The 27,467-nt window shown below is 40.9% G+C and overlaps 1 protein-coding gene across 1 annotated transcript; it reads right to left on the minus strand.

Annotated features, from left to right (window-relative positions):
• Window positions 1-1,414: 1,414 nt before the first annotated feature.
• On the minus strand, window positions 1,415-26,307 carry TMEM165 (transmembrane protein 165). The gene is made up of 6 exons (XM_065878059.1): window positions 26,101-26,307; window positions 14,799-15,024; window positions 6,815-6,990; window positions 6,077-6,259; window positions 2,226-2,331; window positions 1,415-1,491 (listed from the first exon to the last, which is right to left on the minus strand). Exons 1-6 carry the CDS (start codon window positions 26,305-26,307, stop codon window positions 1,415-1,417), a joined length of 975 nt encoding a protein of 324 aa, XP_065734131.1.
• Between the last annotated feature and the right edge of the window lie 1,160 nt (window positions 26,308-27,467).

Genomic DNA, 27,467 nt, shown 5'->3' on the forward strand with positions numbered 1-27,467 from the left:
TGGGAGAAAACAGTTATGCTGCTTGGACGGAACAGTTAGTAAGTACTCAAGTTAGAAGAGACTTACTTAAATGACTTACTTAAATGACAGTGATGATTACTGAAGTTGATAACATGAGGTGCCCTTCACCATAATCGGTGATTATGGTCTCTAGAAGTAAACTGTCTGGCTTGACTCCCTGCTCTATCATGTAACCATGTTAACCCTGGATGAGTTAACCCTTTTTTTTTTTTTTTTTTTAACTTTTTATTAGTAGCTACTCCCTCACAGAACTGTGTGTGTGAAGGTTAAGACAGTGCTTTAGAACAGTGCTTGGCTACTGTTTTTTATATCAGCTTTAGAAGCTGGTCTATAAATGTTAATGATTTGATAAATTAGAAAGTTATGAACTTGCATAACACACAAGGAAAAACAAGCACTGGTCATATCGCTTTTTTATTTATGTTGTATCTTTGTTACATTGTTTATTCAATATAGAAAAAATATGAATACACTCACAGTATTCTCTTTTAATTTGGTAATTCCACATGGTCAAATATTGACTGACTGTTATTATATTGGGTTTCCTACCCAATTGAAAAAAAGAGGAAGAATGGACCTGGCAGACAATTCTTGTCATGTTATTAACAGTAATACATTTCCCTTGCTCTTAAAAAATACATACAAACAAAAACCCTAATTTTTTTTTTTTTTTTTTTTTGCGATACACACACAGGCCTCTCACTGTTGTGGCCTCTCCCGTTGCAGAGCGCAGGCTCAGCGGCCATGGCTCACGGGCCCAGCCGCTCCGCGGCATGTGGGATCCTCCCAGACCGGGGCACAAACCCGTGTCCCCTGCATCGGCAGGCGGACTCTCAATCACTGTGCCACCAGGGAAGCCCCAAAAACCTAATTTTGAAAAGACTTCTGATTATTCTGATAAATCACTGCTTACTGGCTCAGGAAAATGTTTTAAAAGATTGATTGATAGAAATTAATTCATTCTGTCCCCCAGGAAAAATTTTAAGGTAAACAAACGTCGTAAAACACCTCAGTTATTCAGGACAAAACTCATAGTCCTTGCAAAGGGGTCAGTGCTGAAAGAGAATCAAGTGGCAGGCCCCCTGCCGAACAATGGCTCTCTATATACTACCCTCACCTCACCCCGGCCAAGAAAAGGAGACCATATTCACGTAATTAAGCTGGAGAAAAGAAAAAAATCCACACTTAGGTATCAGTTGGTTTTTTTTTTTTTAAAAATCCATTTTGCAAATAGAATCAGTGATTATTTCTCTTGGACATAATACGTCATTAAATGGGTCAAACTCACAAATCAATGCTACAAAATACAGTATTTTCCATCACTTTTAGTTATAATATACACTATGTACATAGTTCACCTATCTTAGACTAAATATAAATGAACAGTATCATGTTAAAAACCAGAATCAGGACTTATAAATAGTGCAGAAAATGCAAATGCCAAAAATACGATGCCTCCTATGATTGTCACTGTAAGAGAACAGAAAAAAGTTTAAGGCAAAATTCCTCTAAATAAGCCCTGATGGTGCCTATTATTCTTCTAATCTAGTAAACTAACATTAAAAACAAATTAGGAATACTTGAACAAATGAGAAACACTTCAACCTCATTTCCACAGCAAAATACTTAACATGCCCGACTGTGAACAGGTAAGAATCAGTTTATTTTCCAGCACTCTTTTACTGACAGAATTATTAAATTGAAACAGTGCTGACAAGCAACAATAGAACTATAACTCATCTTAAAACCCAATTATATAAAAGAGAATTTTCAGCAACTTCTGACCACCAAAGAGACTATTTATTTTTATTCCATTTTTAAGATCTATCAGCTACGTAGGAAATTTTCAGCTGAATCAGTAAATATGGTCTCCATCTATGATTGCCCATCCCGAAGACACGTTTTCAAAGCTAAGAAGTTCTCGTATTTCCACAGGGTTGTTTCACTGACTTAAAAATGTTGACAAAAAGCTACTATGAATCCAGCAATGCTTTGAGATGGTTCTGTATTTTACTAACACCTCCAAGTGAAAAACAGTCCATGTTTGCCACAGCAGAGCCAGTACGTTGGACCTCTAAGAGATTATCGTAGCAAAGACCAAGTCTGCTTCAGAAGAAACACATTCTCTTTTCTAACCTCAGTGATTCTAAAAGTTAAAATAAATGGAATTTTCTTTCTAATTAAAAAAAGAAAAAAAGACTTACCAGTTCTGACAGAGATTTTTTGTGCTATCATTCTTCCTCCAATTACTGCCAGTCCAGTGCAGAGGCAATGTCCCACTGTTCCACCCACCGCTACGCCATAGGGGTCCTGGAAACATACCACTAATTTAAAACCAAGGTTGAAACTGCTACCTGAGAAAGATAACTATCAAGCAATGAAAACAGAGGTCAGTAACAACAACAAAAAAAGCATAAAACAATTCTATGAATCCAGCTGTACAATTTATGAAAAGTGTCATGGCTGCTTGAAAGAATATGTTCCATTCATACCTAGGACTAGAGATAAAAGAATAAACTCAAATCAATGTGTAAGATCAAAGTAACCTAATTCAACCTTTCAGCAGTTGTTGAACTTACTTCACAGGCACTATTTAGCTCTTAAGTGACAAGTGCTAAGGAGACGTACCCTCGACACCTCTTCGCTCAGGCAGTATTTGATACTGTCTAGAAACTACGTAAGAGCATAGCCTCACTGTACTTCCTAAGAACAGAGACCCTGCCTCTCAGTCTCCACTGGTGTCCCAGTGCTTTAGCTCAGTGTCAGGACACAGTATTCGTTCAGTAAACACCTGCCACCAAAGCAAACTGGAGGCACTCAGATCGGGAAGACCAGTGAAAGTTTTCCAGAAAAGACAGCCCTGAAGCACAAGCGGGAGCACCTGACCTGGCAGCAGGCCAGCAGCAAGAGGCAGCTGCGGAGCACTTGAGTGTTTCTAGAGAGAACCAGTGAGTCACAAGAGGAGGAGTCCCATCAAGGTAGGAGGGGGCTGGGTCACGAAGGACCCGGACAAGCTTAGAGTTTAGACTTTTTAAGACACTGGGGAGTGACAGACAGGTTATGCTTTAAAAGTCGAGTCTAGAGAGTGAACTGGAGGGGAAGAAGACTGAAGGCAAAGTGATCAATCGAGAGGCTACAGCAATAGCCCTGGGAAGAGAGAATGCTGGCCTGGATTGGCATGGGAGACTAGGCAGAGAAAAGCAGATGGATTCGAGAGAAACTGAGGCACTACTGATACACCTTAGTGAGAAGGGAATGACAGGAATGAAAAAAATCAGGCCTGACACTTGAGTTCCTCACCCATAATTCTCTAGATGAATTATGGCAATACCAATGTGATTTAAAAGGTAGAGTAAGCAAGGGAGAAAGGGTTTGTGGCTGCCAACAAAGGAGTTCAAAGTAGAGAAGTTCAAGAATCAGTTGAGTTCAATGGAGAAGAAGTGATGGGACTGAACATTATAACCCCAGGAGAGAATGTAGGAAAGCGCTGACGATACGATCATGAGGAAAGCAACACTGAAGAGCTGACAGGGGAAGAGGAGCCCAAGGGAGATGAACAGGTGGCCAAGCAATTAGCCTCCCGAGATGACCACGGCAAGCCCCACTGGTGGCTGCAGTGAACTTAAAGCACCAAGTCAACCGGTGAGTCAGAAGCTAGAGCCCAGTGGGTTTAGTAAGCAAGGGAGTAGAGCCAACTCCTGTTCCCATCACAGCCAAGCCCTCTGAAACTGAGGGAAGTGGGGGAGGAGGAGGCTTATATTTGGAAGAGAAGCAGAATTGAGGAAGGGGTAAAACTTTTTTAGATGAGAAAAACTTGTGCATATGCTCGCAAAATTGGGCTGGAAGAAAGGCCAAGATTTAAGCTGTAAGTGGGAGCACCGGGTGCTGGAATCCAGAATACAGGTGGGCAAGGACCCACTGTGATGGGTGGCAGTGAAGAAACAATGACCTCTGCTTTCTTCTGTGAAGTGGCAGGAGGCCTGTTTGCTGGGGTGGGCAGTGTGTGTGTGGACTGGGGAAATGGAGAGAGCTGGAAACTGTCTGTGAGGAATGGAAGAGTGGGACCACATTTCCTAAATTCTGTTATAACCTCTAAAACTAATATCCCAGAAGATGGTTTCATTCTATTTGAAAGTGACACTTGAAAAATCACTGGATTTAAATAAAATTAAATGGTTCCTTTAATACAGGATTTTTCAGAGTCTTTGGTATTTTGTATACTCCATCTTCAAAACAAAAAAAACCAGGATATATTATTTGCCAAATCTATTTGACCCTGGAAACTTTTTCCTCAATTTTTTTGTTTGCTTAGTACCCATTAACGTCTCAAAGGACACTAGGATTCTGTGACATCCAAACCGAGAACACTGAATTCTACTGGGAGCAGAAATGAAGTTCAGACTAAAATGGACTGGACCTGACTACTGCATGGGTTATACAAAAAAGTTACCAAAAAAAAATTAGGAAGATTAAAGTAACAAAGATAGACAACCGCATCTGTGCTCGTGAAGAGCCCATTGCACGTGCCCGTGGTGCTGCAGCGTGGAAGGTGGCTGACGCTGAGTGCTCCCCACGGTGGGGACCCTATGTGCATCACTTTGTTTCAGCTCAGAGCCACCCTGGAAGTAGACGCTGCAGTGATGTGCTCGCATGGCCAGAGACTCAACCCCAGGCCGCAGGTGCCGCACTGCTGGCAGGGAGCAGACCCCGGGGGCTCAGGGAGTCTCGAGCCTGTCCCAAGTCGCTCGTGCCACTTAGACGACAGTATTAAGAAAAATGCAGTGATTCTGCCGTCACGACAGCTCACGTGGCAGAACCAACCGCCACAGAATGATCACTTGCTTTCAGGTCCCAATTGTGACAATCTGAATGCCAATAAAAAAGGCTGGAGACCAAGAAAAATACAGGTCAAAGCCATTAAAATGACATTTTAAAAGAAAGCTTATTTTTAAATACGGGACTCAAATGAAAAACCGAGTTCCTTTTTTCCGCATTTTTGAGGCTGCTTTGACAAAACAGCCCATCCTCAACTATCTTAGCCCTGGCTTTCAACTCTTGTTTTATATTTTGAACTGCAGCCTATGTTGAGGAACTTGTTCTTTTATGGTAGATATTTCCTAGGAGTTAAAAATAAATTCAAATCAAGCTTGCTATCTAAAAATCTTACCATCTGATTAAAAACAATGTAATTTCATAGATATAAAAATATAAGAAACAGCATTAGTTAAGATCAAGAAGAGCTGAAAAGCAGCAGCAGCCTTCCATCCCACAACCGTCTCTTCAGGAGACCTCAATCAGTGTGAACAATAACAGACACCTCATGTAAAACTTTACTCCCCTCAAAAGAAATGAGGGTTAAACATTTTCTCAACAAACAGTTATCTTTTACAGAGTGGCATCTGACAACTATGAAGAAGATACAGCAGAAAAGCCTAGAAGGCAGACAGCCTCGGCTCTAGTCCTCGTCCCTGCTACCAACTAGCTTATGTCCCTGGACAAGTCACCCGGCCTCTCTGGGCCTCAGGATCTTATCTGTAGAGCAAAGGCTAGAACGAGATAATCTCAAGTCTCTTCTGGCTTAACATCCTAGGACTGAGTAACCTGGGGCTAAGACTTAACAAGTTTTCTAAGTAACCTCTGCAACTCTCAAATTAGTTTTTTAGCACAAGGAACAGAAAAAGCCAAAGATATCTACTTTCAAGGCATTAGGTATTTATTGCCAAATTGGCCTTCAATAGTAATATACCAATTTATGTTCTCAACATAAAGTATACAAAGGAAGTTTCTGAGAAAAGAAAAAACTAAGCCAAAACAACTGCCACACCATCATTTTGGCAAAATTGAAGGGAAGAGGAGTCAAAAGAGAGTAATCTGACCGGCTGTAGAAACTGGGAGAAGGTCAGTTTTAAAGAGCAGTGGCGTAATTAGATCTAAAACAGTCTAGCATATGAAGTCATCCCTTGACCCACCCTGACTCTGTCCCGTGACCTCTGGACCAAAGTAACATTAGTTATGCTTAGTTTTAATAGAGAAGTAGTCTCCAAGTACCACTCACCTCTCTAGCTGCCAAAACAATTGTAGTTAGTTGAGAGCGATCACCCCATTCTGCTAAGAATGTTAATGTAAGAGCTTGAACAAAGATGGGTGAAATAAAATGCAGCCACTTTTTCTGAGGTATTGTCGTGCTAGTACCCGTTTCAACATCTCCTGGTCCATTTAAGAGTTTGGTTCGTTGAAACTAAATTTCAAAAAAAAAAAAGACATTAATTCTAGGAACCAAGTCAATAGAGCACAAAATTACTTAATCTTTCTTTTAAACAGTGTTTAAATTCCATGGGAATATGCTCTGAGAAACTAAAGTTATGTGACCCCAGACTTCTCTTTTGAACCACTGGTCTCACATAGCAACAAATGCTATATTCTCAATTTTTCCATTTCTTCCCAATGAAATAAACAATATTAACTGATCACTCATTATCCTAGATGCTGTGGAAGGAAACAGGTAAAATTATGAACTACAGTTCCTGTTTTTCAGGAGCTTATAGTCAGTCTAATTAAGGAACTTGATTACAGGTGTTCAGTATTCATCCCCGAGTCCTTTCTCTACCACATTCACACTAACCCAGTCCTATCACAGCCAGATGTAAGAACGGAAACTAAACAAAATAAGCTACTTCTGTGTAGCCCACACACATCACAGATATGGATGACTATTGGAAAACCTCTGGATAGTGTTTACTCTTAACAGTTGAGTGCCTTTTTGGTCCAGATGTTTAACAGTGCTCTGACTTACTTCTTCATCTTTTTTCTTTAATTCTGCTTGAACTTCTTCTAGTTCCTCTTGACCTTCATCTGGACTCATCTTTAAGCCTTCCCGAAGCATTCTAATGCCAAAAATGGCAAATAATGCCGTTGAAACATAGTATGTATACACCCTGGGGATGACTGTGGTGGCATAGCCAAACAGAACTGCAAGGAAGTGCAACAGTGTATTGGTTAATTAGCACATTATACACCAACCAAAGAAACAGTTAACTTCAGAAGTCATCATTTACCACTGTTTTAAAGGGAAAATGGTTCACATTAGAAGCTCAGCTATTACATAATAACCTTAAACTCCACTTCTTTTCCTCCACCAATATCGAACCCTTAAGCTCTAGCCAATGACTCATCACAGCTTAGCAAGAAATCAGTGGTGCAGGTTGAGGTGGCAGGGCTTGCACACGTATCTCTCATGAGATGATCATCTCCTCTTCAGACACCCACCAGGGGCGGGCTCGCCACAGGTCGTGCAGGGCACAGAACTTTAGTTAGGAGGTTAACTTTGACACCCTCTACGGATCCCATGATCTAATAACCTGGAAGCTATGCCACTGCCCTATGTGATATTTCTTCATCACAAATCTTTAAATTACAAACTTCTGTAGTGAAGAATCACGACAAGATACTCATGTGGCATTATTCAAACTCTGCAACCATTTAAAAATAAGTATTTAAAAATAACTATATCTTATGAAAGAAAACTAATAATTCCATATCTATACATATACACATACATATATATCCAAACTCACATATATGTAACATAACAGACAAACTTACTCAGTACTATGCTTTCCTATCATCAAGTACAGAGACACAATTGTATAAATTATACAAAAAAACTATACTTGGAACTATCGATATATCAAGAACCTAAATCCTAACTGTGAAACACATTCATATTGGTAATATGAAGTTAGTAATTAAAAACTATGGAAGGGCCAGAGGGTATTTGCATATATATAACAAATGCAATTACTCTTTACTTCACCAGCTCTTTTTATAAAATGGGCACAACACTTACAAAACTGCCTGAACATCAAAAATATAACTGCATAGATAAAGCATTCCTTGCTTCATTATATTACAAAATGAAAAAGACTTTAAAATCATGTTTAGAAATGTAAACCTATGCTTATGTGCATATCTATATCCAAGTTACATAGGTACGTGTGTATATGTACCCGCACACACACACATAATACAGACATATATTTTCTAGTTCCGTCCACTGAAAAGGCCAAGAAGCCAAGACATCTCAATGACAATGAGCCATCTTTGCACCCAGATCTTGATTTCTAATACATTCTCCACTAAAAGTCTCCTCAGAGAAATGGCTAATTCCAGGACTGGGCAGAGCAGGTACAAGATGAGCCTGCACTATCCTGTTACACTAGAAAGTAAGGAAGAACAGAAACACATAACAGCATGTCACAAGGACACAGGAGTCAGGCTGCAGGGGCTCCTAGCCGTCACATCTGGGACAATTTAAGGAACAATATAGTTAAGTAATTAATTATAAACCACTGAAAAAAAGGAGTTCATGAATTTATATTGATAATAAACATACAAACCAATGGGAGGTGGGGTGAGCTCTTTATCTTAGAGTAGCATGCCAGGGCCCACTGGTAAACGTGGATGGGGTACTGGAATTAGCCATCATTTTGCAAGCGTCGAGGTGAAGTTCAGATCATGTAAGAGTCATCAACTGATGCTAAACTATGGGGAACAGGGTATTTGTATTGTCTTAAAGTGTCTCCCTAAAGATTACATATTAATTGCAAGGGAAGAAGAAAAACAGTATACAAAGAGAAATCCTTACAGGGTGATCAAAATTAACATCATCAGTGAGGGACAAATGGACATCATGTGCTACCAGATGTGATACTCTTTTAAGAGGGACATGCATCACCTATACAGTGTTCTAGTCAAGAATACATAACCTCAACCTAGTCATGAGGAAACATCACACAAACACAAAAAGAGGAACAGCCCGTTAAAGGGGAGGGGGATGTATCTTAGAAAAATATTATAGAATACATAAGAAAAAACTACAGAAATATTTCAGATTAAAAGACTGAAAAGGACTTAATGTACCACCTGACCTAGATTAGATTCTCTACAAGAAGGAAAAAAGTGCTAGAGAGAATATTTTAGATCAACTGACAAAATTAAAATATGGATGATAGAGTAATGTATCAATGTCTATAAAGATGTGTCTATGTACTTTATTTCTCTATAGATATATAAACTGTGTGTATATGTACATATATACCTAGAGATATATAAATTATGTGTGTATACACATAATTTTATTCAGATATAAAGGGATAGGACACAAATGCTAAAGCAAATGTGGTAAAATGTTAACAACAGGTGAATCTGGATAAAAGGTATATAGGTGTTCTCATACTATTTTATTTTTGCAACTTTGTAAATTTAAAATATTTTCCATAAAAGGTTTTTAAAATTTTAAAAAGCGACGTAGCAAACCTTTTTAAATCTCCTAAATTTGGCTTTCCTTTTACCTTCAGATAATCTAAAAGAACTATTTACTGACACAATCCCATGTTTTCTGCTTTGACATCTCCACAGAGAGAAAAAAAACGATCTGGCACTATAACCTTGTTCTTCTTCCGCTGGTTGCTGTCCCTCAACTTCCTCATTTTTGGAAGTCTTTCCTCAGACACTCGAGTACCTTGGTTCTGTGAATAAGGAGAGGTTATTTCTCTTTAAGCAAGTGATTTGCATCAAGTCAGAAATCACTGATTTACAAGTAATTAAACTGAAAACACTTGGCACAAGAACATTAGTGTGAGGGGAAAAAATGGCCCAAGGATAAAACTGTGGGGAATATCAATATTTATGGTACAGTTTGTTTTTTTTTCTCAGAGGGATAAGACTATAACTCAAAGTAGGGGGCATCTTAGAAGCCAAGAGAATAAAAGGATGAGAATGCCCATGAATGTGGCCTGAGGGGCTCATTAAAATGAAAATTGAACTCTGTAATAACGAAAGCTGATTACTGAAGCCTTTAAAACACAGACTTTCCGGGGGACACGGATGAACAGTTTGTGAAAGAATCTATTTGCAGAAGTTCAACTTCCATGGGTACTTTTCCCTAAAACTTATCCGCCTGAAAACATGCTTGTAGCTGAGGAGTCGTGCGGGTTCTCCTTTCTCACGTCCCTTCTTCACAGCTGCCCTCTGCTCACTCTACAAAGATGCCTTTCACCCAGCACCTATGGTGCATTTCCCACAGTATGTAAAGATATCCTAGGGCACCAAAGAGAGGGTCTGAAATACTGGTATCCCCAGTCAAGGCATCATAAACCAGAGATGGGGCTTTGGGTCTTCCCTGTCTTATACAAGTTTCCTATAAGGCCACGGCATTAGAAATAATGGCATTTTAGGCACCGGAAGTAACGGTCATGGACGAGAAATAGGGTATTTGGACCTCAGTAGGAATACTTTTTACTTAGAAATTGTGCTTCCTTCATCCTCCAACCAGGGGGATGCTTTTCCCTAAGGCAGAGTCTTGATACAGCAAAGAGAGCATCAGAAAAGATACTAAATCCCAGTGGCTTATTTCCCCAGGCAGCTCACACCGAGCTGGGTTCCAGGCCCAATCTGGCCAGCCAACCATTTTAGAATTAGAATTCTGAACAGCTAGTTGCCATGGGGACATATATCATGTTTATTAAATTCAAAAACCAAGTAAACGTCTTCTGACAGAAAATAAGCCTGACTTAGATGGTTCACTATGGAGCAACTGCCATGGCAATTAGGCAATGTGGTAGACATTTTCCATAAACTGAATGAGCTAAATCTGTGGCTCCAAGGCTCCAGAAAAATATATTTTAAACGTGATCTGATACAATTTTAAAGATGAAATCATTTATTGGTGAAAGTACACTGAAATTAAAAATATTTCAATTTTCTCAACCATTTCTAAATATATCCAATTAAACAGGGAATTGGGTTGGCCAGAAAGTTTGTTTGGGCTTTTCCCCAAGATGTTACAGAAAAATCCGAATGAACTTGTTGGCCAACCCAATACTTCTAAGTAAAAGACTAAACATGTATAAGAACAGTCATTTGATGAATTTCAGAAAAACACTTTTTGGTATACTCGATGGTTTCCAACTCTCTGCTTCTAACAAAATTGACAGAAGACCTTATTAAGTTGTCAGTTGGTAAATCATTTAAAATCTCCTGATGATAGACCAGTATGTGATTTTAAACATATATATAACCCAGGAGTTCAATGAACTGAGTGACGTGGCTATAACAAAATTCCTTCCTTTTTTTTTTTTTTAGAAAGACCAGAATTGATTCTAAACCTAGCTTCATTCTAGCAATAATTATCATCCATGGACATACAAACTAATTTTAAAAGAACAGTTCTATCATCTCATTAAGAGATGCATTTCCAACTTTTAAAAAATGTTTACTTAAATTTGTGATATATTTTGCTTTGATCAACTGTATGCTAGTAACTATAACTCAATCGATAAATGTTAACATTTAGAGACTTAACAAAGGAAATTTTCACCATCTTCTAAAGTTCAATTTAAATGCATATTTTTGCTGCAGATAAATGACAGTGTGATCCATAAAAGATTTTCAAGCAAAAAACTTATCATCATTAGAGTAAAATTCTATGAGGAAAGTAAATGAAAGTAAGAATTAACGGAGGAAAAAGAACTGGCTGAGTCGGGAAGGAAATCAATGTTGACTTACAGCTGCTCCTACCTCCCCGCTGATTGCTCTCCTTCCTCTCAGGCCTTCTTCCAAATCTGCCCTGGGTTTCTCTATAGTCACTCCTCCTAAGGAACAAACTCACAAAAACTGAGAAGTTGCCTCTCTTGACGGCTTTGAATTTTAGTGAGAAATTTTGAAAACAGCCAAAGACAAGAATGCCTGATGGAGGCTGTTCAGACATCGAGCTCTCTTCAGGGTGGGACGGGGCAGGGGGAGACGCCTCTCACAGCCTCCGCACTACTGGCTGCCCATGCCTCTTCCACCACGCATGCCTGGCCACAGACCCAACACTTTTCTAGGCACACAGGTGGTTCTAAACAAGTACTTGTTGAATTAATTGGCCATTTTTGTAAATAATGTGAAAATATCCAAATAAATGGTTCAGTTGTGCCCTGGGCACAGGTGAACCATACCTAGATGCAAAGCCTCTTTATGATAAGGGGGAAGAGAACTAACTGTTACGGAACTAACCATCCTATACAACATGGTTTGCTTGCTTTCCTTCATTTAATCTTTCTTACAATTCTGTAAGGATTGTTACTATCAGTATCCTGAGTTTACAGCAGACAAAGACTCTCCAGGAGCTTAAATAACTTAGAAAGTCATAATGGAGTAAAAATATAGTTATTTCCCAATGACTTTTAAGCTTCAAACCTTTTCCCAATAAAATTTTAATTAGCAAACAGATGACAGTAAACTGTTCTCAGAGGGAGGATTGGGGGCCCATAGCCACCCTGACTGTACAGCCTCCAGCCCTCATCCACCTCCCCCTGCAGAACCTCTTACCCTGAAGAAAACCATCAGAAATCCCTGGATTCAGAGACAGACACAGCCTTTGAATCCCAGCTCCACTGCCTGTGAGCCATGAGTGCCTAATATGTCTCTGCTTTCTGTTTGTCCATCTGTAGCAGGACAAAGGGTTGTCCTGAAGCATCATGCACACAGATGGTACTCAGCAAATGGCAGCCGTGTGACCTGCTCCTGTCTGCATGACGGGCAAGCAGTAGAGGCTAGATTCAGCCCCAGGCTCAAGACGTCAGGTCTCGTGCCTTTCCTGCCCCCCACCCCCCAGCAGCTCCACGCTCCTGAACAGAACATAGAAAAAGGGCTCAGGACCCAAAGGCAAGCCAGTTTAGGAGCAAATCTGGAATGCTGACAAGAAAGAAAGAACACTGGCAAACGGAAATTTTGCAAAGGAAAGCACTGGCTCCATGCTTACAGACTGCTGAAATTCCCCTGGAACTGAACTCAGCCATCTAGGGGGAATGGGTACAGTGTGACCAGGCTGATGGGGAAAAAAATGGGGTCAACAGATTTGACCGGGGAAGCAGTGTTTAACCTATCTCCAAAGACTGTGTTTAAAATGTATAATGTCTGAAATTTCTTTTTTAATCAGTTTGCAAATGCAATATAAATTTAAATATTGTGTAACAAATGTTAAAACACTTATAAGACAAACATAAAAAAAAAAAGAATACCAACTATAACAATTCTACACAATATACCAAAAATTAGATCTTTGAAACTCCTTGAACTTACGATGAAAAGTGAGAGGGGGTATAGTTTTTCAAAATTATTTTAGAGATATACAAGGAAGAGGTTTGAAGACCACTGATACAGCCCATTCCTTCAAATAGTCCAGGTGAGAGGAGCTGTCAGTACCAGCAGCCAGAGGGAGGTGGGCCAAGGGTCAGGACGAAAGAGACCAGCCCCACTCACCGCTGAGGGAAGGGAGCTAAACCCATAGAAAAGGGGTGGGGGGGGAACGCATGGAGCCAGGTTCTGAGGAGGGAATGCGTGGAGAGAGGACAGCCTTCTACTTTATCCTCAAAGCTGGAAGTTTCAAAACTAAAATTCTCTGATATTATTCAAACTCATTCCAAACAAGTGACTTCACCATTTACAACCTGCTCCACTATTTCCTAGAATCAAAATTTGCTTTTGAAGAGAAAATTTCTGTGTGTGAAATATGAATAATGCTAATATCCAAATGTGAAAAGTAGTCAATTTTTTTATTCAATAAAATACTCATTATAGTAGGTTTAAGAAGACAAACTTTAACAAGCATCCAAGCATCCAGAAATAGAACCTGTCCTGTACTTTAAGAACTGTGTTTCAGGAGAAATCTAAGGCATGCTGAAAGAGAGGAGTGAATGACTGAGCACCCGAAATATAAGATCTCATTTTAATACAAACCGCAACCCTGTGAGGCAGCTAGATACTATCTCCAGTTTACAGATGGGGAACTGAAACTCAAAGAGGTTAAGTAACTTACCATTAAGTCAATACACAGCAAAATAAGACTCCAATCCAAGTCTGGCTCTAAGGGGAAAACTCGCTGTTTTCCGTCCAACTACATGGCTCAAGGTAGCTTTTGAATCAGAGACTAAACTATGTTTAATTATGTAGTGTTAAATTTACTTTCTCCTGGTCTTAATTCTTTGAAAAATTGAAGCCTATATAATAGTAACTCAAATAGTAATACAAACCGGGAATCTAAGAATGTTTCATTCCCTACTGTTGGGGTAAGAGGTTAAGAATAGCTTAACAGAACACAATACTCTGAACATTACCCCTCACTACTGATTACCAAATGCCCTTCAACAGAAAATACACAATTCTCTGTGGTTGCTTGTGTCCTGTTTCTAAGATATCAGATATAAATTTCTCTGGACTTAAAAAGGAAAAAGAAAAAAAAGCAAGGATAGCCATAGCAAAAGCAAGGATCAAAAAACTAGTGAATAAATGAGGAGCATGTATCTTGACTGTGAATAGCTAAAAATTTAATTTCAGGGCTTCCCTGGTGGCACAGTGGTTGAGAGTCCGCCTGCTGATGCAGGGGACACGGGTTCACGCCCCGGTCCGGGAAGGTCCCACATGCCACAGAGCGGCTAGGCCCGTGAGCCATGGCCGCTGAGCCTGCACGTCCAGAGCCTGTGCTCCGCGACGGGAGAGGCCACAGCAGTGAGAGACCCGCGTACCGCGGGAAAAAAAAAAAACAAAAAAAAACAAATTTAATTTCAAAAGTGCAATATCGTTTTTAGGAATTTATGTACTGTAAACATTTTCTGCTTACTAAGTTCTGAAACATGAACCAAATTCCAATATAACTAGTTGAATGATTCAGTGACTTAATACCACCATGCTTTCTCTTTAATTCAATAAACTCATTAGGAGGAAAAAGCACTCACCTGATAAGCACGTCATTAGGCCCAAGGCAAGCATAGCACCAGCCAACACTGTCAAACGATTATAGCGCATTGCCATGATGGCTGCTATAAAAAATGTCTTATCACCCAGTTCAGATACAATGATAACTGATATGGCAGCCACAAATGCATGGATAAATCCCAAATTAGTTTGGGTAGCTGGATCTTCTTTATTGGTATGAACTGGAGCAGCTGGTGTAAATCCTTTCTGAAAAAAAAAAAAAAAACATATTTATCAGCTACTTCTTTGAAAAAAGTCATTATTTTAAATTATTTTATTTTGAATGTGAATTAAGATTGTTTTTCTGTCATGGTCATTAGACTGACTTACTGTCTAATCACTTTGAAAGCCATTAGCAATGACAGAAACCTCTGATTGATGCCTGCTACAATGGAAATCCAACTACAGGTCTACAAAACAATTAAAAAAAAAAAGAGTAGAGACCAGCTATATCCACACATCAAAATTACCTTGTTTTCTAAGTGTGAGTTGAGATTTAGTTCTTAGCTATGTCTCATTCAAATTTTTATTCATAACTTGTGTGTAAGACCCAAGGTATGCTTATCAAACATTGAACAGGAAGCTGAGAGAAATTTCATGATGAACACTTATGAGAACAAAGTAGGATCCGGAAAGCTCTCAACAGGCTAGAAGAAGAGTTGGCTCTAGCTAAGATGAGATCTAATATAGCTGGATATATGGCTGGTCCTACACTAAAAATATCCTAGGCCGAAATGTGGCCTAATAAAAAAGATAAGCCAGAGTCTCAGCTGGTGTTAAGGTCATTCTGAGTTGAAAATGTGACAAAGCTCCAAAAAGGCAGCAGGCACTTTAAGCACTTTAAAGAGTTAGTGACAAGCCCATCTTCAGTGCTGCACAGCCCTCACCCACAGTTCTGTACTGGCTCTGAGGCAGCACATTTTAAGAAGGCACTGCCCTCTGAAGATTACTGCAGACAAAAGAGACTCTAAAGCCAGGGACTGGCAAGCAACAGCTAAGAGTAAATCCAGCTGAGAATGACTTTTACGTTTTTTAAGGGTTTGCAAAAAAAAAAGAAAAAGGGAAAGAGGGAGGGATGGAGGGAAGTAGGAAAAGAAAATTATGCAACAGAGACCTTAAGTAGCCTGCAAACACGTGGCCCAAACCTAAAATATTTATAATCTGGCCCATGACAAAAGGAAGTTTGCCAACTCAGTCTCTAAAACAATCACATAAGGGACCAGGAAGGACTGGATGCCTATGTTCCAATAATTGAGAAAGTCTAATGAAAGTCTATATGGTCCCAAGAGATAGAACTAAAAAGTTATAGGTGGCATGGCAGGTTGTAGCTTAACACACACAAAAGATTTCTACTCCACAGGAGCCCCCAGAGGCTGAAATGGACTTCTAGAGAGTGTAGCAAATTCCCCCCTCAACGTTAGAGTTCCAGAGAAGAGAACCACCACCTACAGAAAGTGTGCTCATCAGAGGTTCTCAACCAGGGCGATTTTGTCTCCCAGGGGACTTTTGGCAAAGTCCGGAGACATTTTTTTGTCACAGCTGAAGGGAAACTAATGGCATCTAGTGGGTGGAGGCGAGAAGTGCTGCTACGGACAGGACATAATGCGTAGGACAACTCCTCACAACAAAACATTATCTAATCCAAAATATCAATAGTTCCTAGGGGGAAAGACCCTGGACTAAAGGAATCACTTCTAAAGGTCTCTTCCAATTTTAATTGCCTATCTTTAATTAATTTTTAAAGCCTATGAGTCTCTAGAAACCTGAGGGATAAAAAAGAAAAAGAAACCCAAGAATGTATGTGATTTTGGACAGAGTATAAAAAGAAGTACTTTGGGCTTCCCTGGTGGCGCAGTGGTTGAGAGTCCGCCTGCCGATGCAGGGGACACGGGTTCGTGCCCCGGTCTGGGAAGATCCCACATGCCGCGGAGCGGCTGGGCCCGTGAGCCATGGCCGCTGAGCCTGCGCGTCCGGAGCCTGTCCTCCGCAACGGGAGAGGCCACAACAGTGAGAGGCCCGCGTAACGCATAAAAAAAAAAAAAAAAAAAAAAAAGTACTTTTATTCACAAAGGCTCCAGTCAGAGATAAGAATAAAATCCTAAATTTTTAAGTGTGCATGTCATTCCTTAACACATGACATAAACTTGACTCCCAAATTCCACGGTAAAGATCAGAAAACTTTAAGCATTACTCAGACTAGACCTCTGAGCTAAAAATTGGGGAAATTTAACAATTTAGAAAATACTTGGTGTGAGGGCTAAATCAAAAGGGCAGCCTCAGAAGCTAGCTCTTGATTAAGCAAGTACCATTTTAAGGGATTTTAGCTTTCTCTCCATTATCATTTTAATTCCAACTATGCTGATCTTCTTGTCTCTTCCAATACCCTATGAGCATTAAGCATCATAAAAAATATAAGCATTTTCATTCAGCTTTCACTAATGCAACGTTTTCCTCTTGGAAATACCTTTTGAATGAAAAAGTTTCATTGCAAAATATTTAGGACCTGAAATCCAAGAAAATTTTTTAGGAATAAATATTCCTAAAACATTTATTTACAACCAATTAGCTGCAAGCTCAAACAGAAAATGTTTACTTTTAAAAACAAACAATAATGATCAAAACCACAAATTCTCATCGTTTTATAATTCGCAGCCATAAAACCGTGGCCACATTACTTAGCCTCTCTGTTCCTCTGTGAAATGATGAGAATAAAACTTGCCTTGCAAGCACAAAGCAAAAAAAAAACTACATATTCTTAAAACCTTTCTATATACAAAGCACAAGAAAAATTAACTTACAGTTTTTTTTATATATTGAGCTCATCCTGGATAGCCAAAATCAGTGTTAAACAGCCACCAACCACGGTGTGATAAGAATTTAAAACAAAAGTACCACGGTATTATGAAGATAGAAGATTTAAAAAACTTGAAGTGTTAATAAATAGGGGCAGAAAATGATCAATTACCATTCATTCATTTGTTGTCGATCAATTGCCCAAGTGATTACTGTGTACAAGGATCATCTCCTTTTTCTAATTCACCTTCAGAGTGACAGAATGTACTGGTTTAATAGGTGGGCTCTGGAATCAGACTTCCAGGGTTCATAGCCAAGGTATTACTGGTTACTGTATGACCCTGCACCAGTAAGTTTACCTCCCTGTGACTCAAGTTACATCTCTAAGATGAGGGGTACCTATACCTTACAAGGCTGTTGTGAGGATTAAATGAATTACTACACATAAAGCCCCTAGGATGGTGCCTAATATACAGTAAGCACTCAGTTACAGTCGGTTATTATAGCACACCACAACGTGACCAGTTGAATCTTCCTAAAACTAATTTCATCATGACCTTCTTATGCCTAGAACATAAAATGCAAATACTTAATTCTGGTAACTATCAAACATGTCCCATCTAATCACATACCAATTCCCAAAGTGAACCTTGGTGAACCTCCCTAATGAAGGATGAGCCAGAGCAGCACTGTCCAACAGAAAATAATGCAAGCCACATAATGAATTTTTAAAATTTCTAAAGGGGGCTTCCCTGGTGGCACAGTGGTTAAGAATCCGCCTGCCAATGCAGGGGACATGGGTTTGATCCCTGGTCCGGGAAGATCCCACATGCCGCAGAACAGCTAAGCCCTGGCACCACAACTACTGAGCCTGTGCTCTAGAGCCCGCGAGCCACAACTACTGAGCCCGCGAGCCACAACCATTGAAGCCCATGTGCCTAGAGCCCGTGCTCTGGAACAAGAGAAGCCACCACAATGAGAAGCCCTCACAACGAAGAGTAGCCCCTGCTCACCGCAACTAGAGAAAGCCCGCGCGCAGCAACGAAGACCCAACACAGCCCAAAATAAATTAATTTTTTAAAAAATTAAAATAAAATTTCTAGGGAATTCCCTAGCCGTCCAGTGGAGTTAGGACTCCATGCTTCCACTCCAAGGGGCACGGGTTCGATCCTGGTTGGGGAACTGGGATCCTGCAAGCTGCGCAGTGGAGTCCGAAACAGTAAAATAAAATAAAATTTCTAGTAGCCAGATATTAAAAAGTAAAAACAGATAAAATTACTTTTAATATTATTTAATTTAACCCAATATATCCAAAATACTACTCTAGGAATATTTTTCAAATGACTAATGAGATATCAGTATTTAACCCTCTTTTTTTGTTCTTACCAAATCTTCAAACACCGGTGTGTATCTACTCACTGCACACATCTCTTGCACATCTCAGTTTGGACCTGCCACATCTTTTCAAGTGCTTAAAAACTGCCACATGGCTCATGGCTGTAGTACTGGGCAGTGTGGCTCAAGAACACTTCAAGTTTTTGGGTAACACAAGCCTTCAGTCACGCAGTCCTGCTTCCCTTCCTACCTTCCTATTATTATGCCCCTATTCATCCACATTCCTCAAGCCCCAACTTATGTAGAGCCTCTTGAGCAAGCTGTACCTCAACAACTCCAGCCCCTTAAGGATCCCACTTCCCTCAAACTGCAGGCATACTGTGGGCAATGAGTCATACCAAGTACATGACTGGAACAAAGTTTGAGGTAGGAATACTCAGGGAGTTAATCGTTTTGTCCTAGAAACGCGTATAACTGTAATGTTATCATTTGTAATAATTAAGAGACATAAATAACTAAATGTCCATCCATAAGGAACTGGTTAAATAAATGGTAGCTCCATATACTGGAATATTACGGGGCTAAAAATAAGAATGTTTTATATACACTAATAAAAAAATCACTAAGACGTTTTTAAGTTGAAAAAAGTACATCTTATGTACATAGTTACTGCATATATGTTATGGGGTGGTGAGTTAGGGAGGTATATAAAGTATATACACAGTTGCTAATGAACCGGAAATCTCAGGACACGGTAACAGTGGCCAGGGAAGGAACCAGGATGACTAGAACAGGTGTTGGCAAACTTTTACTTAAAGGGCCAAATATTTAACCTCATGGACTGTAAAGTTTCTTTGGTAATTACCCAACTCTGAGGCTACACCCCGAGATCAGCCGTAGGTAACACTTAAACGAATGGCCTGGCTCTATTCCAACAAAACTTTATTTACAAAAACAGGCAATCAGTGGCAAACTACAGTTTGCTGACCCCAGTCAGCGGCAAACTACAGTTTGCTGACCCCTGAGCTAGAATACAAGAGGAGGTGACACACTTCTCATTCTACATTTTTCTGTACCTTTTGGATTTTTCACCATGCACATGATTAAAGACACCTACTGTGCACCACTTCAAAAATCTCTTGACCCAATCTCTTACTCCAGCTAGGGAGGACCAATTCCTTGCAGGCTGTAACTAGCTTTAGGCAGATCCAACCAGAAAGTAAGCGCGGTGCACATACTTACTCACTACACTACCCAGAAGTATACAGGAGTTAACCCCTGTGGGGCAACCTTTGACCAATGCGGAGGAATCGATTCTGAGGTTCATTACATTAGGCTCCCAGAAAGTCGCAGCAGGATTCATACTAGTCACTCGTGGAGTGGCTAACTTCAAAATGCATCAGGTACATGCATTCTCCTTCTGCCCTGGACTGACAATTTGAGAAAATACAGGCTTTATTCTGATAACAGGGAGTAAACCACCAGATGAATGGTTGGGGTAAGATAAGAAAGATAAACTGGACTGGAACCGAAAAGCCTGTATGTTTATGGACCAGCTTAGAGGCAAGCGAGAAGCCCTTTCAAGTTTCTGAGTAGAAGACACAAACGTAATTAAGGCACTGTGACTAACAGATCGGTACAGAAAGTAGAGAATATAGAGAATACAGGCCACTGGACCAATTAATTAGAAGTAGGAGGTCTGCTGCACAAGACCAATGTTGAAGACAAAATAAAGGAAAACATTCTGCACATGATGAAAAAGAAAAATTAACAGAATTTTTTAAAGGCAAAGAATCAAAGATGCTATTCATATTCTCATAAGGTACACGGGAAAGAGGTATAAAAATAAGGGGTTTGGTTTCACACATGTTCAATTTGAGGATAAAAAGCATTTCAAATACAGCTTTCCAAGAAGTCATCAGAAATGAAAACCTGAGTTTAGGCCAGCACAGCCTCAAGGTATGTATTTGGTTGCTGGCAACCTGAATTTATCAGCTAGTCTTGCAAAGGCAGAGATTACATTGAAAAAATGAACCTTAGACAATGTCTATATTTAAGGAAGGTGTGGAGGGGGGAGAAAAAGAGAAAACAAAATTGTCTTAGATATTTAGAGGCGCAGGCAGGAGAACACCACAGATGGTTCAAGTTAGGGGCAATCACCATTTCACTGAGCTGCTAACTAAGGGCCAGGGATTTCCATATACATTGTTTTGATACTCAAAACCTTAAAGCTGTTATCCCAGCTTAACACAAAAGGAGAAGCTGAGAACCAATAGAGTTAAACCATTTCCTCAAGTTCATACAAACCAAGATACATCAGGAGTCTTAAAAAAGTGGATAGATAATAGCGTCAAACGGGAACTGAAAAAGAGCCCTGGATTTAGCAATTAAGTAGGTTACAGGTATCCTTCAAAAATGAAATTTCAATGTAAAGACATGGGCTGATGCCAGATAACAGAAGACTAAAGCAATGTGGAAAAGCAGCTAATTCCCTAGTTAAAAATTTCATTTACAAAACTGAGGAACAGAAACTAATGCAGCCAAGTAGAGTTAAGTCATTGGCCTTTTTTTTTTCCCTCCAAACGGGAGAAACCTGTGGGCATGTGTAAGCAGATAGAAAGGAACCAAAGAAAAGGAGAGAATAAAGATACTGAAGGGAAAGTACTGGAGGTCAGAGGAGAATGGGCACATGGACAGAAAGAAATATGGAAAGGGTGATCGTTTTGTCCAATTCAGAAGAAAGGCAGAAAGTACTGGCATAGAAGCAAATATTTAGATTAGTAAAGGACAGTCACATGCAGCAGTGACTATATTTCCAATTTTGGCATTCCACTAGTCAGTTACACAGTGTTAAAGTAATGAAACACAGTGTTTTCCTTAGTACAAATACCACCCTTTCAGTATTTTAATTTGGGTCTGAAACTCAGATCATTTAATTTGATCTGAAACCCAATTTACATCCTGATAGCAGAGTCAACAACTTATAATTAGAAAACAAAACCAAAAAACGTACTGAATAAAACTCTTTAAGTTAAAATTAGTTCCAAATTGAAAAATTGTTAAAAAGCTCCCTCATTTAGAGAGTATCCTTTTATTCTTTCATTTTCTTCAGGAGATGAAAATAACAATTAACAATGAAAAAATAATTCCTATTCTAGTTCCAGGGCGCAAATGAACACATACGTGACTGTAATGAAATTGATACAGATCCCTGCATCAGAATCATCTACACGTGATGAACTAGAGAAGATGAAGATGCTTTCTTTGGAACAAAAGCTAGAACCTGCTACCAAGAAAAAGACTGATGTCCCTGCAAAAACAAAGTCCCTCAACAAAAGTTACCACCCAAGAGGTAAGATTATTTGAAGATAAAGAAGTCATAGGAAAACGCTTAGAACTGTCTCAGAACTGTCTCCTTGCCATTACTTTATTATATGAAGTCAGAAAAACCTTTCAGAAATTGGAAAAATGTGCACAAAAATACACGTGTAACTTAAACAATGACACCATGGATAATCTTGGTTTTAAAAGACTGCATTAATATAAAGAAATAGGGCTTCCCTGGTGGCGCAGTGGTTGAGAGTCCACCTGCCGATGCAGGGAACACAGGTTCGTGCCCGGGTCCGGGAAGATCCCACATGCCGCGGAGTGGCTGGGCCCGTGCGCCATGGCCACTGAGCCTGCGCGTCTGGAGCCTGTGCTCCGCAACGGGAGAGGCCACAACAGTGAGAGGCCCGCGTATACACACACACACAAAAAAAAAGAAATAAAATTATATTTTATTATAAATTTTCATTATCACCTTTTATTTGTGGATGTTGGACTTTTTCTTCCATAAATTTTTTATTTATTTATTTTTGGCTGGGTTGGGTCTTCATTGCTGTGCGCCGGCTTCCTCTAGTTGCGGTGAGCAGGGGCTACCCTTCCTTGCAGTGTGCGGGCTTCTCATTGTGGAGCACGGGCTCTAGGCACAAAGGCTTCAGTAGTTGTGGCACACGGGCTCAGTAGATGTGGCTCACGGGCTCTAGGCGCGTGGCTTCAGCAGTTGTGGCGCACGGGCTTAGCTGCTCCGCGGCATGTGGGATCTTCCCAGACCAGGGCTCGAACCCGTGTCCCCTGCATTGACAGGCGGATTCTTAACCACTGAGCCACCAGGGAAGCCCTAGCTTGTTGTTTTTTAAATAATATTTTTATGAATGTTATTGTTAATTCATATTAGAATAATATATTTAACAATTACACTTTTCTAAATACATTTTTATTTTAATGAATCTTTAAACAGCTGTTTTTATGAATGTTACTGTTTCATAATGTATTTATAAATTTTGACATTTGAAATGTATTAAGTGTATTTAATTTCACTGATTTTTTTTTAATGAATTGCTTTGACAGCAGAACACCAACTAATAAATGCAGTAACATCATGATCGTTTCATTCTGACACAGCAATCATGAGTAAGACAAGGGTCTTCATACCCTTGGCATCAGTCTTAGCCGTAAGGAGGCTAGAATTGGGAGTTTGGACTGGATGGAGCAGGACTGCAACTTAATGAAAATGGAAGAAAGTTTAAAATATTGTGTGGAAGGCCTTGGTGTTAGAAGATAATAGACAAAAGAAATGCCAAGAAACAGTAAAGCAGAAATACAGTAAGGAGAATGTGTACGGGGTTGAGTGACAGGCTTCTGTGGCTTTATCAACAGTGCTTCACAACCAGAGCAGTCCTTCACTGGCCCTTCCAGAATACACAGCAAATTATAAATTACCTCTGTTAAATCTAGCTGATTTCCCCCAACTAAAGGGACTTAATGCTTCTTGTACTACATACTCTGCCCAAGGAAGGATAAGAAAAAAAACTGAGTATGTCACTAGAAGTAAACTGCATAAACGAAAGGATCTCAGTAATCTTGCTTTAAAGCACCCTATAAGATACAACTACAGGGCTTCCCTGGTGGCGCAGTGGTTGAAAGCCCGCCTGCCGATGCAGGGGACGCGGGTTCGTGCCCCGGTCCGGGAAGATCCCACATGCCGCGGGGCGGCTGGGCCCGTGAGCCATGGCCGCTGAGCCATGGCCGCAAGATACAACTACATTTTTATAATACATTTTATATTTGAAAGCTTACCAATACATTTTTTGCTCTCCATTTTCATAAGTCCACACTCACACAGTGGCATGAAAGCATATATTTAAACATCCTACCCTTTTAAAAGATCTGCTCCATGCAGTTGCAAAGCAAAACAGTTGAAACTTTCGGATATGCAGTGATGCTGAATCCTTGCTTACATGGCTATTAAACTGAACTCTGGCCATATTTTACTTCTGCCAAGTGGACAAAAAAAAAAGCAAATGATACTTACATTACATAGCTTAGAAAATATGTGAAAGAAAAATCTCTTCCGATATACTATAATACCAGAGGGAAAAAGACACTTGAGCCATAACAAAAAGTTACGTGAAAATATAATTAAAACAAAATAATTAGAGTCTACTACAATACAGAAGAGAGTAAATTCCTATCTAAGAAAAACCACAGAGAATATATCAAAATAGTAAAGACAAAAATCATACTATCTTGTGCCTGTCCCTTCCCTTCACATCCCCAGTTTTAAAGACAAGCATCCTTAAGACACTTAAATATGGTCACTGGATACTGCTGCCTTTTTTTTTTTTTTACACGGCTATACTTCTCCTAGCTGTCTAAAAAGGTATCGATAAGCATACCTACCATTATTTGTATCTCAAAAACTACTATATGACTAAAACTTTAATTCAAGGCCTGGAAAGTTACACAACCCAAAATATTTACCACTTTAAAATAAACTTCTGATAGTGAGTTAAGTGACAGAAAGCTAAATGATGAACACTAAGAATGAATTTCATGAATCACCATTTCGGTTGAATTTCAGAAGTGGAAATGGTGAGCCGGGTCAGCTGAGCCCACGAGTGACAGGCAGGAGAGAGAAATAACTTTTTGCCCGGAAATTTTAGGGAAGTCTTCACGGAGAGGAGATATCTGCTGGTTCTTGAAGAGTGGGAAAGGTTCTGATCAGTAGGCTTCAAGCTCACTAAAGCCCTTTTATTTAGAGGCCTTTTGTTGGAGAGACTAGCAACAAGAGCACATGGCACGTCTTGGATTTGAGTACAGCATATGATTGCGCAAGGGAGTGAGGACTAAAAAGTCTAGAGAGGTTGACTGGAGCCGGATCACCAAAAAACCTGAACATCTTGCTGAAGAGGCTGGTCTAAAATCATTATGCCGGGAAACTCACTGAAGATTTCTGAGAAGGAAAACGGAATTCAATGTTTAGGAAGATTAGTCACCTGGGAACATGCTGAAGGTAGCCTGGGGTGGAAACGGGAGGGTTGAGTGCCAAATGGTCCCCTACTAGAAGACACTACAGAGGGCCTGGATTCAGGAATTCAAATTGGAAACGAGGAGAAAGCCCGGGACCCACACTGGGACTAAATTTAAAAACGCTGCTGAGATTTTGAACACTAGTGACTGATTCTATTAACATAAATTAAGATGTTAATTAATATCTACTTAGTGAAGGCCAAAATGCAGGATTCTGGTACACTTATAAATTTAGTCTTGGCATCCCACACCGCTGCAGCACTCCTTACTGTCAAAGACTGACTGTTCCTCTGCATTCCTAAGGCTACTTCCTGCAAGCCAGAGCACGTTTTTAAAAAAGTGAGTCACACTTCGTTATCCATATACATTTGGCAAAAATCACAAGTCGTGCAAAGCTGAATTTGGTAAACAATTTGGGATAGTCTGTTTCAACAATGAAATGGCCCATGTTATTATTCTCAGAGAATACGAAAAGCCTCCCAGCTGCTCTCCGTTAAAAACTTTCTATTTGGGATGAGTATTTCCATCTCTCTAGAATACATCTGATCAACAAGACGCCCATTCCTCAGCAGCATCTTTATCCTCCCGAGCTAAAGGTTTACAGTTGGCATCCCAGCTCTGCTCTCCCCTCCCCTCCCCCCATAAGGAGCCGGGCGAGGCCAGGCCCGACCCAGGAAAAGCGCACTCCTCGGTCTTCCACCCCAGGGAGCCGGGGCCGGGCTCCCCTCCCCCCGCTGGCAGCCTGCGTCAAGGGCGGCGCTCCGGCGGCGGCGAGCCTGGTACCCGGCCCGTCCTGCTCACCTCGGCCCGGGCCGGCTCGGGGCCCTGCACGGCCGCGGGCTGCTGCTGCAGCTGCTGGGCAGGCGCCGGAGGTTCCTTGTTCCGGTGGCTGAGGTCTTCGTCGGGTACGGCCCGGACCCGGGCCGGGGCCCACAGCAGCGGAAACAGCAGGAGCAGAAGCAGCCGGGGCGCAGATGCGCGGCCGCTACCCCGGGCCGCCGCCGCCATCCCGCCCTCCGAGACAGCCGCGCACGGGCGCCTCAAGAGGAAGTGCGGGCGACTGGAAGCCTCGACCCCGAGCCGTCCCCGGGCGCGTCCCCCACGCCTAGCCGCCACCTTTCAGGGAGGAGCCTGCAGCATGCGGGAAGTGGCCAGGGCGGACGTGAGGCTTAGGTCAGGCCGGCGACCGTGGCCGGTGACTCGCACTCTCCTCGCCCACGGTGGCCACACGACTCCGCGAACTGTCTCAGCGGAGCCCGGCCCAATTCCTCCGGGCTCCGCCCCTGACTGTGACGGCCTCCCATTGGCCCGGCGTCCGCCTCGGCGTCGTGACGTCCTCGGGCAGGTTGAGGTGCGACTCGCGCCCTCTTCCTATTGGACCCGGCGCTCCCGAGGTACAGGTCGCTGCGTGACCTTCCTCGCCTCGCATCCTTCTCGCGCTCCACCTGGGACCCGTTTCCCATCTGTCTGTCCACCGTCCCAGAACCGCACGGCTCTTTACTTCTTGTTCCCTCCTGAGTCTTTTGCCCTAATATCCAGTCCAGCCTGTCTCTTAGCCTTTCCTAGATGTCAAATTAGTTCGAACGCCCTGGCTACGTGGCAATTGCGGGAGCCGCCACTGCTTAGCCGGGTTCCGCACTCCTTCACCGATTCTCGGTGCCGCCTCCGACCCGGCGATCTACTGAGGACAATGGGCTTAGAGCGTCAGGATGCGATTATTTAAAACAAACCTCTGAGATGAGACTTAGGAAATAACAAGAAAAATGTCAAGCCTTGTTTTAGATGTTGTTTGTTTGCCTATAATCGCCCCCAGACCAAAAACATCTAACATTACCCTTTTCCTGTAACGCCTTTTCGTTTTACGTGTTTTGTGCCACACCTATCTTAGACTGGCCTCTTAATATGTTTGGCTTTTGAAATTGAGTGTTTAGGATTTTTGAAGGATGGGGATTGGGGTGGGCAAACATAGGAAATAGGAAAGGATGATTGGTTGAGAATATTTTTACATCTTATTTTTTAAAAGTTGATCTATTTAGTTATCAGAAGTGTGACTAAGGTTGTGCTAACCTTGAGGCCAAGGCAGTATTATAAATACTTTATATATATTAAGCCTGTACTTTGTGAAGAACTAAGGCAGGTTATCAATAAATACTGGAACAAGAAATTAA

The sequence above is a fragment of the Phocoena phocoena genome, chromosome 5, assembly GCF_963924675.1.
Source record: "Phocoena phocoena chromosome 5, mPhoPho1.1, whole genome shotgun sequence".
Taxonomy (NCBI): Eukaryota; Metazoa; Chordata; class Mammalia; order Artiodactyla; family Phocoenidae; genus Phocoena; species Phocoena phocoena.

Excerpts from the sequence above, each read along its gene's own strand:
- TMEM165 (XM_065878059.1), bottom strand. The coding sequence starts at position 26,307 with ATGGCGGCGGCGGCCCGGGGTAGCGGCCGCGCATCTGCGCCCCGGCTG. Across the intron at positions 6,260-6,814 it reads TAAAGAAAAAAGATGAAGAA|TTTCAACGAACCAAACTCTT; the intron begins GTAAGTCAGAGC and ends TTTGAAATTTAG. Across the intron at positions 1,492-2,225 it reads AAAAATCTCTGTCAGAACTG|TGACAATCATAGGAGGCATC; the intron begins GTAAGTCTTTTT and ends GTTCTCTTACAG.